The sequence below is a fragment of the Gigantopelta aegis genome, chromosome 15 (assembly GCF_016097555.1).
Source record: "Gigantopelta aegis isolate Gae_Host chromosome 15, Gae_host_genome, whole genome shotgun sequence".
Classification (NCBI taxonomy): Eukaryota; Metazoa; Mollusca; class Gastropoda; order Neomphalida; family Peltospiridae; genus Gigantopelta; species Gigantopelta aegis.
Genome location: NC_054713.1, coordinates 38,750,376 through 38,767,702, shown reverse-complemented (window position 1 = coordinate 38,767,702; position 17,327 = coordinate 38,750,376). Strand labels below are relative to the sequence as shown.

General features: G+C 36.1%; 1 protein-coding gene across 6 annotated transcripts in view; it reads left to right on the top strand.

The window, feature by feature from the left end:
- Positions 1-17,327, top strand: part of LOC121390335 (segment polarity protein dishevelled homolog DVL-3-like) — a 77,755-nt gene that overhangs the window by 27,555 nt on the left and 32,873 nt on the right. For all 6 annotated transcript variants that reach the window (XR_005960196.1, XM_041522127.1, XM_041522128.1 and 3 more), the window contains exons 6-14: positions 7,237-7,375; positions 8,165-8,261; positions 8,564-8,633; positions 10,358-10,445; positions 11,272-11,400; positions 12,634-12,860; positions 14,584-14,715; positions 15,353-15,523; positions 16,472-16,489. Coding sequence is in view for 5 of the 6 variants with exons in the window: in XM_041522127.1 (XP_041378061.1) it covers positions 7,237-7,375; positions 8,165-8,261; positions 8,564-8,633; positions 10,358-10,445; positions 11,272-11,400; positions 12,634-12,860; positions 14,584-14,715; positions 15,353-15,523; positions 16,472-16,489 (1,071 nt within the window). In the remaining variant the exon portion in view is untranslated. The remainder of the gene's footprint in view (positions 1-7,236; positions 7,376-8,164; positions 8,262-8,563; positions 8,634-10,357; positions 10,446-11,271; positions 11,401-12,633; positions 12,861-14,583; positions 14,716-15,352; positions 15,524-16,471; positions 16,490-17,327) is intronic.

Genomic DNA, 17,327 nt, shown 5'->3' with positions numbered 1-17,327 from the left:
ACTAGAGCACATTGATTTATTAATCATCGGCTATTTTATGTCAAACATTTGGTAATTCTGACATGTTATGGTCTTGCATTTTTCCATTAGTAGCAAGTGATCTTTTATAGTCATTATTGAAACAAGATAGCACATATCATGGCTTTTCATATACCAGTTGTGGTGCATTAGCTGGAATGAAAAATGAGGGTCTTCCACTGGGAAGCAATTCGTGATAACAGTGGGGCACAGAAACTTTATGCAAATAGTTAAACTTGTTTTCCACATATATTTTGTTCATTTTATTTTCAACTTGAGAGTTTCATGCTTATATTCAGTTAAAATTCAAGCACGCTGTTCTAGGCACACACCTCAGATATCTAGGCTGTATGTACATGACAGTCTTAGGGCAATTCCACGGTAACGGAATTACGAGTTGGAGAGATATTTCAGGCATTAAACTCAGCTAGTCCACATAAGAAAAATTATCATAATGATGTAACTATGTAATACACTAGTACTGCACTAGTGCTTGTCATGGGCAGAAGTGAGACTCCCTACTGCATGGTGTAGTGCATGAGTACTTAATTAAAGTTTGGTAACGGAATTACGTAAAAACGGACACCATTTTTACGGGCACCGCAAAACATCAACAAACTCTGTGAAGTATGATGAAATAATTATTTATCTTCATGATGGAATGATGACCTAATGACTTGTGATTAACAAAATAGAAATTATATTACAAATTATCTTTTCATAATTTTGTTGTACAACATTGAATGCCGGTAACGGAATTACACAGTTCGGTAACGGAATTACCGCTCTGAATTTACTGTTGAAAACCATATTTATTTACTTTAAATTTGATTTGCAAATATGTTGCATAATTTTATAAGTTAAATAATAATTCAGTATACTTGTTTTAAGCATTCATATTAATATTTCAAATGATAACTAGTTTCAATATCGGTAACATGTACACGTGCATGTATATTATGAGTGGAGATTTAAACTAGCACTAAACTGTGTACATATTACATAGTAAATGTTTAAAATGTTTGACAGCAATTGAAAAAAATGATTGAACAGTGACATTGTTAATAACAAAGAGAATTACACCAGGTCAAAGGAACACAGGCCAATTAAAATTATATAGACTGACCGTCAAACATCTAGATTGTATTACGATAAGTGAAAGATATTATGCCTAATAATAAAATTCCTCATCTATCTGAGGTTATGGTAACATACATGACAACATTCAAAACACCAGTATTTTCTTCTTTGGCCAACCAAACATGCCATCTTTCCATTTTAAGAATTTTACTCAGATTAGATTTCCTTGTAAACACAGGATTAACACTATAAAACGGTTGCTTTCTTTTTGCCCATTATATACATTTAAAAGCATAATGTTGGTAATTAGAATGATACTTTCCATTTTCTGCATATCCTGTAATTTAAATATAAATTATTAAATACATGTACAGTCAATAAATGCCTTTGGATAAAGTAACATTAAAGTTTGCTTCAAGTAGATATGTTATGTTACATTTCCACTTTCTGTCCCCTATATATGTTTAAAGATATATGTACATGGCTTGAAATAGCGGCCTGTAAAAAGTGAAAAGAAGTCTATTTTTAAATCTTGCAAGTGAAATAACCATTCACCTGCTAAAATTAACTCAAAATCGCATCATTTTTCAAAAAACAGATGTACATACGATCATCTCATCTTCTATTTAGCTGAGGCCGAGCTCATAATTCTGTTACATTTTAATTTTATAATGCTCTAAACTACACATCAGAGGTCCTAATTTTCCACACATTGTCCCAAACCCTACATTCACGTTGTGCTGTCTTATTTACAGCAGGCCATTTTTGTTTGAGAACAGGCCATATTTCTTGTTTTGGCCTGCTATTTAAAAATAATAATAATGGCAGGCCATATTTTACTTCATATTTTGAGCCCCGATATAATTCTAGTAGGTTTCGATTATAACTTGAATTTTGTCATGGATATTGCAGATGTTTAGTCAGCATAATGAAGCTTTTAAGTAGTACTGTTTGGTTAAAGTTGATCAGATTTCCTTAATTTCTATATTGTTAATGGATGACATTTATATTTGCTATGGGTGTTCTGAAAATGCATTTGGAGCCACTACTAGTACTATTACCATATGGATTTTTAAAAAAGATTTTGTATATCTTCCTATTGTTACATCACTTGATGTATTGGTGTATATGGATAAGAGTGTAGCATTTTAGTACTATGTAGGTTTATATTAAAGTGTTTCTTGACAATATATACCAAAGACGGTAACGGAATTACAAACCTATGGTAACGGAATTACATATGTTTACAGTTATATAATTTTACTAATAATGTATGAATTTGAAAGTAAATGTGTCTGATTATGTTCATTAACATATACTCAGAGAATATGAGTTGATTCCTTGATTACATATAAATGAATAATACAGTCTAACTTTTTGTTTGTTTTCGGTAACGGAATTACAAACTGATTCTATGTTTTCTAATTTCCCCTAAATCTAAAAAAATTATTTTGTTCATTAAAGTGGATTATGAAGTGTAGTACTTTGTTAGTGGTAAAACAAAAACACTAATAAAAAGAATATTACCTTCAATTACATGGCTGCTGTACATAAATTCAGTGTGTATTACGGAAGTGTCATATTTTTAGTGTGACGATATCCTCATAAAATAGCTAAAGTCAAACACATCCATTTATTTTACAATATTTTACTTGTCAGATTTGGATTCTCCAGACATTTTTACATTAAAAACAATCTTAATATATAAGGAATAACATGATTTGATTTTTTCACTCCATGTCCACTTTAACGTGGAATTGCCCCTTATTAGTTATTAGTGGGAGTGAGGTTAGTATAGTGGATTATATCGCCCCTCACTGAACTCTACGTCTGAGCCTGTATTGGGATGTAAACCCAGTTCCTCTTAAGTTTTAAGACTGATGGCTTAACCACTGAGCTATGTACTCAGTGTGGTATGTACTGTCCTGTCTTTGGTAGTACCACACTGTGACAGTTGGGATTCAGCTTAGTTGGTAGAGTGCTCGTCTGAAATGCTTTAGTTGTAAGATTGAACCCCCTTGGTGGACCATTTCTCTGATTGTTTTTTCCCCCTTCCAACCAGTTCCCTTGAGTGGTATATCAAAGGCTGTGGTATGTACTGTCCTGTCTTTGGTAGTACCACAGTTGGAATCCAGCTTAGTTGGTAGAGTGCTCGTCTGAAGTGCTTTAGTTGTAAGATTGAACCCCCTTGGTGGACCATTTCTCTGATTAGTTTTTACCCCTTCCAACCAGTTCCCTTGAGTGGTATATCAACGAGTGTGGTATATGCTATCCTGTCTTTGGGAAAGTGCATGTAAAAGGTTCCTTGTTGTTAATGGGGAAAATGTAGCAGGTTTTCTCTGATATCTAGTTCACCGGCCTCGGTGACGTCGTGGCAGGCCATCGGTCTACAGGCTGGTAGGTACTGGGTTCGGATCCCAGTCGAGGCATGGGATTTTTAATCGAGATACCGACTCCAAACCCTGAGTGAGTGCTCCGCAAGGCTCAATGGGTAGGTGTAAACCACTTGCACCGACCAGTGATCCATAACTGGTTTAACAAAGGCCATGGTTTGTGCTATCCTGCCTGTGAGAAGTGCAAATAAAAGATCCCTTGCTGCCTGTCGTAAAAAGAGTAGCCTATGTGGCGACAGTGGGTTTCCTCTAAAAACAGTGTCAGAATGACCATATGTTTGACGTCCAATAGCCGATGATAAGATAAAAAATCAATGTGCTCTAGCGGCATCGTTAAATAAAACAAACTTTACTTTTACTGATGTCTAGTTCAGTATTTGTCAGAATTAGCAAATGTTTGACATCCAATTATAGATAATGAGTGATGAAGCAATGTGCTTTAAAGGTGTCTTTGAAAAAAAGAGGACTTGTCATAGCCCAGTGGTAAAGCACTCACCTAATCTGTGGTCGCTTTAGGATTGATCCCTGTTGTGGCCCAGTGGCTGTTTTCTTGTTCCAGCCAGAGCAACACAACTAGTATGTGCTATCCTGTTTGTGGGATGGTGCATATAAAATATTATTTGCTCTAGTGGTGTCGTTAAAGAAAACAAATTTAACTTAAACTTTTCCTCTAACACTGTCAAAATTACCAAATGTTTGACATCCAATAGCTGATTATTGGTCAATCAATATGCTCTAGTGGTGTCATTAAACAAAATAAACTTCAACAAATTGCTCTGGTAGTGCATTAAAAAAAATCAAACTTTTAACTTTGAAAAAAAAGAAACTAACCTATTTCTGAGCAGTCAGACATTCTAATCCCTGACATACATATGTTCGCAGAACGGTGTCCATTTGTACATTGTCTGTATCTGTGTGTATACCTGCATTAAATTTAATCAACAAATAATATGTAAACATAAGTTCTTTCTTAGTCTTAATTTCATGTGGGGGGTGTTTCTATACTAAAAGGCATTCCCAGGAACTTTCTCCAGCATTTAGTGGCCTCAATGAGACGACGGTGCCAGGCCTGTATCAATGCTCAAGGTGGAACACTCGCTACTGTGTGAACTTCGCTCTGGACCCCCTGTAGTGATGTGGCTCATTTGCATATGACAGGTGCGCCCTTTTAATGGACTATTGCTCGTTTCCATAACATCGGACATTTCTCTTTCCATATTACAACGTTTTATAGACGGCAGAAAAACTTACAATCAATTATCTTTGTCTTTTGTGTGTCACAATAACTTTTGCCTTTTAGTATACATGTATAGTAGACAAAACCACTTTATTAAACCGAAACGAGACAATTAAGTTCCTGTGCCATGACTGAATGTTTATTCAAGACGCATGTTCATTTGCCTTTTACTGTCTACCGAAGTTAAAACAACATTCCGTGATTGCTTATTTCACAAAGTGCCAATTTTCTTCCACCAGAATGCATGCACTGTTTTTATACGCTGCCATTTTGTGCCGCATTCTTCACTCAGGTTTATGCAACACCTAATGCATTTTGAAGAAGATTTGTTTTCACTTGATTGTTCAGCACTTAATAGGGAAAGACCTGAGGTTGTGTTTCACCTATATTTGAATGTTGTATTATATTTCTTACCTGTTCTTTTAAGTTGAAACTTTCAGAATTAAACTTTCTGTCTCAAGTAGTTTTTAGTTTTGAAAGTGACTTCTGAGTCTGCTGCCATTGTAAGATGTTTCTGACTAAAACAATTTTGAAACAACTAACCTTACATACTGAATACAGATTCTTGTTTAGAATATCTCCAGTGTAGGGTACATAAATTTACATTTCATTTAAACTTATTTTTGTGCTTATATCCAATTACGGTTCAAGCATGCTATCCTGGGCACACACCTCGGCTATCTAGGCTATCTGTCCGGGACAGTGGGTTAGTTGGTTACTGGTTAGTGAAAGAGAAGAGGGTGTAGTGGCCTTAAGAACTCACTCTGGGTTGGAGCTGGTACCGGGCTGCAAACCCTGTACCTACCAGCCTGTAGTCTGATAGCTTAACTATTGCGCCACCGAGGCCAGTATAAATTTACAGTAACCATCTTAGAACTGTGATCTTTGGTTATACAGTGTACTAAAAAGATGGTGCTGAAACCAGTCCGTCATATTAGAACATTTAACGATATCTGTTGCTAGCAAGATATTAAATTCACAGAAATCTTGTTGAATAGCCAGTTTGCAGTCCTCCGAATAGAGTGTCATTAGCATGTGCGCAGAATCACAGAACCGGACGTCTGTTACTCATTACCATGTAACATTATAATCCACCATTACCATGATTACCAGAATTTAAACAGTTCCAATGGAGTTCGATGATCACACAGCACAGAACCTAAAAGTGTTTCCAATTATTTAAAATTTGAAATCCTGAAACCTCTACTGATATAGGTTCAGAGATGAAAGTTTTCAGGATATATCCAGAAAGCCAGATTTTTTTTATCTTCTGTACAGTGTTGGTTGGTTTTTTCCATTGTTTGTCAAAAAATGGACATATTCTCAGTTCATATTTAATGAGTTGATTTTTTTGTGCTAATACTTTGCATTCATTCTGAATAGAGGCCACCATTTTAGACCATTTTTGAATTCATTTTCAATAGAGACCACCATTTTTGCATTCATTCTGAATAGAGGCCACCATTTTAGACCATTTTTTGCATTCATTCTGCGTAGAGGCCACCATTTTAGACCATCATGCAACCCTAACAATAGTTAGTGCCAAATTCACTAAATGACCACCAATATTAATGGCAATATTAAATTTTCCGGATTCTTTTTTCGTATCCCATTTTCATCTCTATAGTTTGTTATGTACATGCCATTAATAGGCAGTAGGGGTCCATTTTTCATTGTCTATTTTAATTGATGTTCACCTGGTGTAGAGTTAAAAGGAATAAATATTTCCAAACCAGATGTTGATATTTGTACAATTTAATTTATGCATGTCGATAACCCTGTTGCATGTAGTTGGAAGCTTAGTTCTGAGTGGTTAGTATTTAAGCGTCGTTCTCATTATGTGATTAGTCGCACCGACTTGTCGCGTGCGATTTGTTGGCCGTACAAAAATGGGAAAGTATAAGACTAAAGTCGTTCTGATTTAAGTGTTCTCAAATTACGATTCGATCACACGTTGGCGCGACTGATTGCATAATGAGAACACCCCTTTACTGGTCCTTCTTAGGCTTCATTTTTTTTTGTTCCAACCAGTGCACTACAACTGGTCAAAGGCCATGGTATGTGCTTTCCTATCTGTGGTGTGGTGTGTATAAAAGATCCCTTGCTGCATTAGAAAAAATGTAGCAGGTTTCCTCTGATGAATACGTGTCAGAATTACCAAACGTTTTGATCCAATAGCCGATGATTAATTAATCCGTGTTCTCCAATGGGGTCGTTAAACAAAACAAACCTTCTTTTTTTCTTGGACTTCGATACGAACCCGATTGTGTCACATGACATTTACAGCACTGCTGTGTCAATGACTTTATGTTTTAACTACCATTTCTATTCTTAATGACAGCACTAGTACAGAGTATGTTTTTTCTTTACAGGTCATAGAATTACGGTTTGGGCGAAACATAACATTTGCAGTACTGCAAACAGTAATACCCGTCTATAATATCATTATTAACTACCATTTCTGTTCTGAATGACATCACCGGTACATATTGTGTTTTTTCTTGACAGGTCCAAGAATTAATGGTCATGCGAAACATGACCGGCACAGGGACCTGCGGGTTCAGGGTCCAAACACGTACGAAACGTCCACAATGGTGTCCAGTGACCTCGAGTCAACCAGCTTCTTTGACTCGGAAGATGACAGTCGGTAAGTACTTAACAAATAATTAACTCACAGTTTCTGTTTGTAAGTTGCATGTACTTTAAATATTTATATACGTCTTTCACAGAATGGAATGTTTTTTGTGAGTGAGATAGAAAGAGAGAAATGCAGATATAAGGATATCCTGTAACTTTCTTAATCAGATATCATTTGATAGGCTTTGGGTGGAGGATGGGGTTGGTTGTGATGTAGCTTAGCTGTGGATCACTCTCCTGAAATAGTGTTAGACGAGCAGTCACATGAAGTTTCAAACTAAAAATGTAATAAAATCTTATTGCAAGGAGATCTATTTGCAGCTCTCCTAAAACTTACCAGGCAAGCGTGAAGCAGAGTGAGAGCGATCACTCAACTGACTGGCTTAGTAATAGAGCACTGTTCTGGACATTTTTTTTATTAGAAGTCTGGGCTTTTAGAATTTTTATAAAATCCACCGGCCATGGCATCAGAGGTTTTTAAAATTTACTAGCCACAATTACAAATTCACTAGCCTAACTTGACTTTTAAGTTACTACAATTTTACTAAATAATAGTAATAATTGGAAATGTCACCTAAAGAGGGAGATGGAGATTAAAAAGACTAATGTTCAGGTGGGGGCAGGATATTCATATTTACAAAATAGACTTTGACAAATTATTTTCACTGGCCGTCGGGCATGGCAATGGTAGCTATCACTAGTCGTGGGAGTGGGGCTACCCTAATCTAGAAGCCCTGTAGAAGTTAGCAAAAGTCATTTAATTACTTTAATCTAATGACTTTTTATTTTTCATTTTCAGATTTTCCACGGTAACAGACACCACAAGCATGTCTTCTAAATATCACGGTCGTCATCGAAGACGGAGAAGACGGCACCGGCCACCCCCAATTAGTAGAGTGAGTACATCCCAAAATATACGTAGACCAGATACTTGACATTCATGCATATTCAGTGGAGCAGTGCCATAACTATTTATAGGGGGGAGTGAGAGACATTTTTTATATAACCACCAACTTCAGGCTCAAAATTGACAGATTTATATATGATTACATTTCCAGTTGCGTCTTTATACAGCAGTTATGGACATAAGTAGATTTGTACTCTATAACAGTTCATTGAGTACTTCTTTTATTTTGTATTGATATCTATGTTTTGTGGCATTACTTTGATTTATTTTTTAAAATTTCATATATTTCAGGCATCTTCTTTTAGCAGTATAACAGATTCTACGATGTCTCTTAATATTATTACAGTGACCTTAAATATGGGTAAGTGCGACACAGCTGTTTGTTATTCATGTTATTAATGTGACGTTTGTCATCTAAATTGAAAAGCTGAGTAGGACGTAGCCCAGTGGTACAGCGCTCACTTGATGCGCAGTTGGTGTGGGATCGATCCCCATCGGTGGACCAATTGGGCTATTTCTCGTTCCAGCCAGTGCACCACAACTGGTATATTAAAGGCCGTGGTATGTACTACCCTGTCTGTGGGATGATGCATATAAAAGATCCCTTGCTGCTAATTGAAAAGAGTAGCCCATGAAGTAGCCACAGCGGGTTTCCTCTCAATATCTCTGTGGTCCTTAACCATATATCTGATGCCATATAACCGTCAATAAAATGTGTTGAGTGCATCGTTAAATAAAACATTACTGTCTAAATTGAAAAGCATCTGCATGACCTATGTGTGAACTCCCAATTTGGAGTCTTTGATTGTATACTTCAAAGTTTTGTCTGATTCATTATGTTATCTATGCGATCTTTAGCTGGGTTTTTTTTTTTTTTATTATATTTTACTTTTTGTTTGTTATTAAAATGGTTCCTTAACCTTCTGAGTACTGCAGGCGAGATATCTCGCCCGACGTCACGTCAGTCGATATACTGTACACTGTATACAGTGCATTCCCCAATTCATATTTCCCGCCGTTTTGCACACGACACTTGCCGGAAAAGGAAATATAATTAAAGAAAAAAGTTTTTTTTTTTCAAAATAGTGGCTTTTGTTTTGATTTTTTCAATTGAAAATACCTTGAAATTTTGAGTTCAAAAAGTGGTTTTCGGCAAGTATTTTCGCTTGACAACAATGGCAGCACGTCGCGGTCATTTTCAGGGATCGATAGCTGATTGTGACAGCTAATTTGATAATAAATTTGATCGTTTTACCAACAACGAAAATTACCAAATATTGCAATATGAATCATAGTTCGGGTTTAAAAAAAATTCTGGTCAGAAAACCACTGTTATCAGGAATAATGGATATAAATACTGGACAGCTGGCCACAAATGCCCGTAAGTAAACGCAACTTTTTAATCACCATTAGCCGATCTAAAATAATAAAAAATTACAAAAAAAGACATGAAAATAATACTTACCGATTCATATATGAACTTTATTTCATGTATTTATAAAACATTTAAGTGAATATACGTGAGTAAAAATTATTAACTTGTACCCACTCAACATGGTTTTTGTTAAAAATTAATCCAGTAGTCTAAAGGTTAATAGTAGCTGACTTTTGGAAAACAATATTTCTAGTATTTTAACTCGGTTTGTCCTTATAACCAATGCCACATATAACAGATCCCATGCTGCCAATAGAGACGAGTAGCCAATGATGTGGTGGCAGTAGATATTCTCTTTCATTATGTGCGTCTTCCTGGGCCGCGTTCCACGAAGCGATCTTAGCCTTAAGATCACCATAACTGTAAGCCTAACATATACACTTAATCTTAGTGCTAAGATTGCTTTGTGGAACGGGGCCCTGAACCTTATATCTGACGCCATATAATCATCAATTACAAATGTGTTGAGTGCGTCGTTAAAACATTTCTTCATCTCTTCTTTGGTAGAATACATTTTTAAATCTGAATGTCCTCCGATTAAAAAACTCCAAAGCTCGGAAACATGATTTTAGCAATCAAGAGTTAAATATTTATAGGTGCTTATTTATTTTTCTGTCATGTAGTCAAGTGTGTTGTTTATTCTGTTTCAGATACTGTGAACTTTCTAGGAATCAGTATTGTCGGCCAGAGCAACAAAGGCGGTGATGGTGGTATTTATGTCGGGTCTATAATGAAAGGGTAGGTGTTTTATAATTTATCCTCATCCAAATTTTACTGAAAAAAATAATATGCTGTGGTTTTGATAACAGATTCTTTTCCTTGAACAAAGGGACATAACTCAAATCCTTCAATTAAGAAATGTCTATGGCAAAAACCATGCTGTGGAAAACAAAATCAAATATAGTCCACGGCCAATGAGAATTAAAAACTTCACTGCAATATCCACGGCATTGCCCGATTGCAGGTGGTGTAAATTCATTTTCATTAATTTATTTTAACAGATTGATTGATTAATTGATTGATTCTTTGTCCTTTTTTTTTTTTGTTCATTCATTTATAAATGTTCAAAGAAAAATCTTAACTGGTTAGATCTACAATATGCATTCTACACTGAATCAAAACATGAATCAAACTTACTACCCATATGGTTAAAAATATCTTCGTACATATCGAAGTGATGTGACCCACGTGCCATGTGCGACGTAACACTTCGACGACACATGATAACGTCATTGATTGGCATGCTACAACCTTACAAGAATGTCAACTAAACGAGTTGAGTGATGTAAATTGAGATTGATTATGGGTAATAAATAGGATATTAAACTCTCTACCATTTCATATCATGTTTATATCCCTCATGAAATAATTTTCATTGTCACTCGCTAAAGCTTGTGACACTTGAAAATTATTTCACTCGGGACATAAACATGATATGAAACAGAATCTCATTTTACATCCTGTAAATAAGGCCTGAACATTGTAAGTACATTATTTGTCTATTCCATGTGACTATTTAAAACACTTTTTTTTTTAAATGCAATGATTGCAATTTGTGTTTTAGTGGGGCTGTTGCCCAGGACGGCCGGGTGGAGCCGGGAGACATGATTCTGGAGGTGAATGGTATCAGCTTTGAAAACATGAGTAATGATGACGCGGTGCGCACATTACGAGAGGCAGTCCAAAAGCCAGGGTATGTCAGCCAGTTTGTTCAGTTCAAATTAAACGTGTTTAGGGGGTGGGGGTATGTCAGCCGGTTTGTTCACTTCAAATTAAACGTGTTTAGGGGGTGGGGGTATGTCAGCCGGTTTGTTCACTTCAAATTAAACGTGTTTAGGGGGTGGGGGTATGTCAGCCGGTTTGTTCACTTCAAATTAAACGTGTTTAGGGGGTGGGGGTATGTCAGCCGGTTTGTTCAGTTCTAATTAAACGTGTTTAGGGGGTGGGGGTATGTCAGCCGGTTCGTTCAGTTCAAATTAAACATGTTTTGAGGGTGGGGGTATGTCAGCCGGTTTGTTCAGTTCTAATTAAACGTGTTTAGGGGGTGGGGGTATGTCAGCCGGTTCGTTCAGTTCAAATTAAACGTGTTTAGGGGGTGGGGGTATGTCAGCCGGTTCGTTCAGTTCAAATTAAACGTGTTTAGGGGGTGGGGGTATGTCAGCCGGTTCGTTCAGTTCAAATTAAACGTGTTTAGGGGGTGGGGGTATGTCAGCCGGTTCGTTCAGTTCAAATTAAACATGTTTTGAGGGTGGGGGATATGTCGGCTGGTTTGTGCAATTACTTCAAATTAAACATTTTTGTGGGTGGGTTGGGATGTATGATAAGTGGTAGAATGCTGGGCTGGGATGCTGTGCATCACAGGATTTGTTATCTTTAACTTGGTTTCCCCCCATTCCAATCAGTGACCCGTGACTTGTAAATCAATGGCTGTGGTCTGACTGGTACTTTTCAGAATGTTTGTGTGGTGGCAACAGGCTTAGCTCTGTCTGTATGTCTCTCTCTTTCTCTCGTCTCTCTTTCTCTCTTGTCTCTCTCTCTCTCTCTCTCTCTCTCTCTCTCTCTCTCTCTCTCTCTCTCTCTCTCTCTCTCTCTCTCTCTCTCTTCTCTCCTCTCTCTCTCTCTCTCTCTCTCTCTCTCTCTCTCTCTCTCTCTCTCTCTCTCTCTCTCTCTCTCTCTTTCTCTCCTCTCTCTCTCTCTCTCTCTCTCTCTCTCTCTCTCTCTCTCTCTCTCTCTCTCTCTCTCTCTCTCTCTCTCTCTTTTGTATCCTTTTTACCTTTCCGAAATAATAACCATATGTTGGACACCTTAGTAGTAACCTTAGTTTAATAAATGCTTAGATGTCATTAAACAAATATTCATTTTATTTTATTTATTACATGTATCCTTTTCTGATTATGAAATTATTTATTAGCATTTTGTCTTCCAGTCCAATCACGCTAGTAGTTGCAAAGTGCTGGGACCCCAACCCAAAAGGTTATTTTACAGTTCCGAGACAGGAGCCGGTGCGACCCATAGACCCGTCAGCATGGGTGGCACACACGACGGCCATGCGGGAACACTACATGGGCCGCGGCGGCCCCAGCATCGGAACGTCGCTCACCAACATGACGTCCACCAGCTCCTCTTTAACTAGTTCTATACCAGAGTCAGAACGTAAGTGTAACTAGTTCTATACCAGAGTCAGAACATAAGTGTAACTAGTTCTATATACCAGAGTCGGAACGTAAGTGTAACTTGTTCTATATACCAGTCGGAACTTAAGTGTAACTAGTTCTATATACCAGAGTCAGAACGTAAGTGTAACTAGTTCTATATACCAGAGTCAGAATGTAAGTGTAACTAGTTCTATATACCAGTCAGAATGTAAGTGTAATTAGTTCTATACCAGAGTCAGAACGTAAGTGTAACTAGTTCTATATACCAGAGTCAGAACGTAAGTGTAACTAGTTCTATACCAGAGTCAGAACGTAAGTGTAACTAGTTCTATATACCAGAGTCAGAACGTAAGTGTAACTAGTTCTATATACCAGAGTCAGAACGTAAGTGTAACTAGTTCTATATACCAGAGTCAGAACGTAAGTGTAACTAGTTCTATATACCAGAGTCAGAACGTAAGTGTAACTAGTTCTATATACCAGAGTCAGAACGTAAGTGTAACTAGTTCTATATACCAGAGTCAGAATGTAAGTGTAACTAGTTCTATATACCAGTCAGAATGTAAGTGTAACTAGTTCTATACCAGAGTCAGAACGTAAGTGTAACTAGTTCTATATACCAGTCAGAATGTAAGTGTAACTAGTTCTATATACCAGAGTCAGAACGTAAGTGTAACTAGTTCTATATACCAGAGTCAGAACGTAAGTGTAACTAGTTCTATATACCAGAGTTAGAATGTAAGTGTAACTAGTTCTATACCAGAGTCAGAACGTAAGTGTAACTAGTTCTATATACCAGTCATAACATAAGTGTAACTAGATCTATATCAAAGTCAAAACAAGTGTAATTCGATCTTTATCAAAGTCAAAACATAAGTGTAACTAGATCTTTATCAAAGTCAAAACATAAGTGTAACTAGTTCTATATCAAAGCCATAACATAAGTTTAACTAGTTCTATATCGAAGCCATAACATAAGTGTAACTAGTTTTATACCAAAGTCATAACATAAGTAATTAGATCTATATCAAAGTCAAAACAAGTGTAATTAGATCTTTATCAAAGTCAAAACAAATGTAATTAGATCTTTATCAAAGTCAAAACATAAGTGCAGTGTTCATTAACAGACATCTACAGCTGGCGGTTCCACCGTCTACTTTTTATGCTTATAGATACAACTCACTGTACTTAAAAGGATAATGAAGTGAATGTTCTTTGATAGATTTAAGGGATTAGTATGTATCTGCAGTAGGTTGTAAGATTAATCATCTTTACTTAATATAGGGTGGGATTTAACTTGATAGTAGAATGCTTTCATGTATCAAAGGGGGTGGGACATAGACCAGTAGTAAAACGCTCGCTTGATGCGCAGTCGGTTTGGGATCGATCCCTATCATTAGACCCATTGGGCTATTTCTTGTTCCAGCCAGTGCACCACAATTGGTATATCAAAGGCCATGGTATGTGCTATCCTGTCTGTGGGATGGTGCATATAAAAGATCCCTTGCTACTAATGTAAAAAATATAGTGTGTTTCCTCTTTATGACTGTGTCAAAGTAACCATATGTTTGACATCCAATAGCCGATGATTAATAAATCAATGTGCTCTAGTGGTCTTGTTAAACAACACAAAGTAACTCTTTAATATTGTTCAGATTCGAGTAATGTACTTGTATGCATATTGCTTGTCTTATAAGGAACTTTTTCTCATTTCTTTTCAGGATTTGACGACCTAAATCTTACTGTCAACACAGACATGGTGACGGTTGTCAAGGCGATGGCTCAGCCAGATTCGGGATTGGAAATCCGGGACCGAATGTGGTTAAAAATTACAATACCAAATGCTTTTATAGGTGATGTATTTAGTATATGAATTATAATTTAATTAAATCAGTGAAAACAGAAACCATGATTATAAAAGAAATACAGATTAATAATTTATTGATAAAAATTAATCATTAGTAGCAAAGTAATAAAATTATTTATAACAAGATCAGGGAACATTTTGGTTTCAAAAGGTCTATTAGCGACGAGGCTAATCAATTAAAAATGACTTATCAATTACTATTTAACAATTTTAGACTATAGAATAGTGATCTCTGATACTTGCAATCTCTGATACTTGCATCCCTGATACTTGCATCCCTTGAATCCAAGTAATAACAGTTAATCACATTACTCACAATGATAAAAATTATTCAATGACTACTTTATGCATTTGCATTGTTCTTTGAAGTAGGCACATGTTTGACACCCAATAGCCGATGCATTTTTCATGCTGGGGTGTCGTTAAACATCTATTCTATTCATTTGAAGTAGGCACTATGCCATTTTTATAGTATATAAAATAGTTATAGTTTATACTTCCATGAATGTAAAAAAATAAAAATTCAAAGTATTTTTTAAATAAATAATATATCTATTATTTTTTTTATTATTATTATTATTATTTTTTTTTTTTTTGTATATATAATTTGATTTTTTTTTCAGGTTCAGATTTAGTAGACTGGTTATTCACACATGTGGACGGGTTTACTGATCGGAGGGACGCGAGAAAATATGCATGCAATCTTTTAAAAGTGGGCTACATCCGCCACACAGTCAATAAACTCACATTTTCAGAACAGTGCTACTACGTCTTCGGCGATCTTGGTGGAAATGGTAAGAATCACTTTAAAAATATACGCGTGGGCGGGCGGGATGTAGCTCAGTGGTACAGCACTCGCCTGATGCGCGATCCATCTAGGGAATAGATCGATTCCTGTTGGTGGACCCATTAGTCTATTTCTTGTTCCAGCCAGTGCTCTACAACTGGTGTAACAAAGGATGTTGTATGTACTATCCTGCCTGTGGGATGGTGCATATAAAAGATCCCTTGCTGCAAATTGAAAGAGTAGGCCTGGAATTGGCCTCTCTCAATATCTGTGGTCCTTAACCATATGTCAGACACCATATAACCGTAAATAAAATGTGTTGAGTGTGTCGTTCAATAAAACATTTCCTTCCTTAAAAATATAAATTCCACGAAATGATCTTTGTAGTACTATATACAAGATATGCCCAATCAAGTATGACTATGCTTATTTTAAATTAAAGAGAAACATACAATTTATAGATAAGATGAATACTAAATTGTAAAATTACCTCTCTGTTTTTTTCACACCTCTGAATATAAATGTTTACAGGATGGTATGCCCTATTCCAACATGACACTTTAGACATCAGTAGTGCATTCCATTATTAGACGAGTCAAAAAATAGCCGTGCCGCCGCTCCCCCCCCCCCTCTCCCGGCAAAAAAACCCCCAACAACCCAGAAAACAATGTCATAAAGACATCAGCTGAATAATAAGTATGTTTAAGCATATACTTTAATATTAAGCATGAGTTTAAAAAAAAAATTTGATTGAAATGCAAAAATGAATACATATTTAACTTGGTGAATAAAATTGAAGACTGATGATTATTTTGGTGAACAAAAATAGGAATCCAGTCCTAGTCCTGAGTATGAATTCTGGAATTCCTTATGTATGGTATATAGGCTTATAAATATACTTTGTAAAAATTCATGACATAAATAATAATGCATACAAATTTTATTTCTTTTTCAGGTCCTCCCCAATATCCAGGTACGTTTTTGTCAGGTTTTTAACTCTTATATTTTCTTGGAGAAGTGTGGATGTAATAATATTAATTACAAACTTGATGTCATTATTGGTGACATTTGAGTAAAAGTCAAGTTTGCTTACCTGTAAAAGTGGCCCATGTTTAAATTGATTTGATGTCAGGTAGGGGCAGGATGTAGCCCAGTGGTAAAACACCCACCTGATAAGCTGTCTGTCTGGGATCGATCCCCGTCGGTGGCCCATTGTGCTATTTCTTGTTCTAGCCAACACCATGTCTGGAATATCAAAGGCAGTGGTATGTGCTATCCTGTCTGGGATGGTGCATATAAATAAAAGATCCCTTGCTATTAATGGAAAAATGTAGCGGGTTTCCTCTTTAAGACTCAGAATTACCAAATATTTGACATCCAATAGCCGATGGTTAATAAATCAATGTGCTCTAGTGGTGTCGTTAAACAGAAGAAACTTTAACTTTATTTCTTATTCTAGCTAGTGCACCACAACTAATATATCGAAGGCCGTGGTATGTGCTATCTTGTCTGTGGGATGGTGCACGTACATAAAAGATTCCTTGCTACTAATGAAATGATAGGTTAAAAAAATTCAAATCATTATTAATGAAATTTTAGCGAAAGTCTTAGCTGTCCCATCCTACAAAAAAAAAAATTGTAAATAATTTCAGTTTGATTTGACGTAAGAAGAAAAGTAAAAGTGTTTTGGAAATAAAAAAAAAAAAAAAAATTGTGTATATTTATAAAACAATGGGCTCAGAAATAAATAACTTGTAGTAAATTCCATTGTATAAAAAAGGCGTTACCTATAGAACGGACTATAGTTTGTC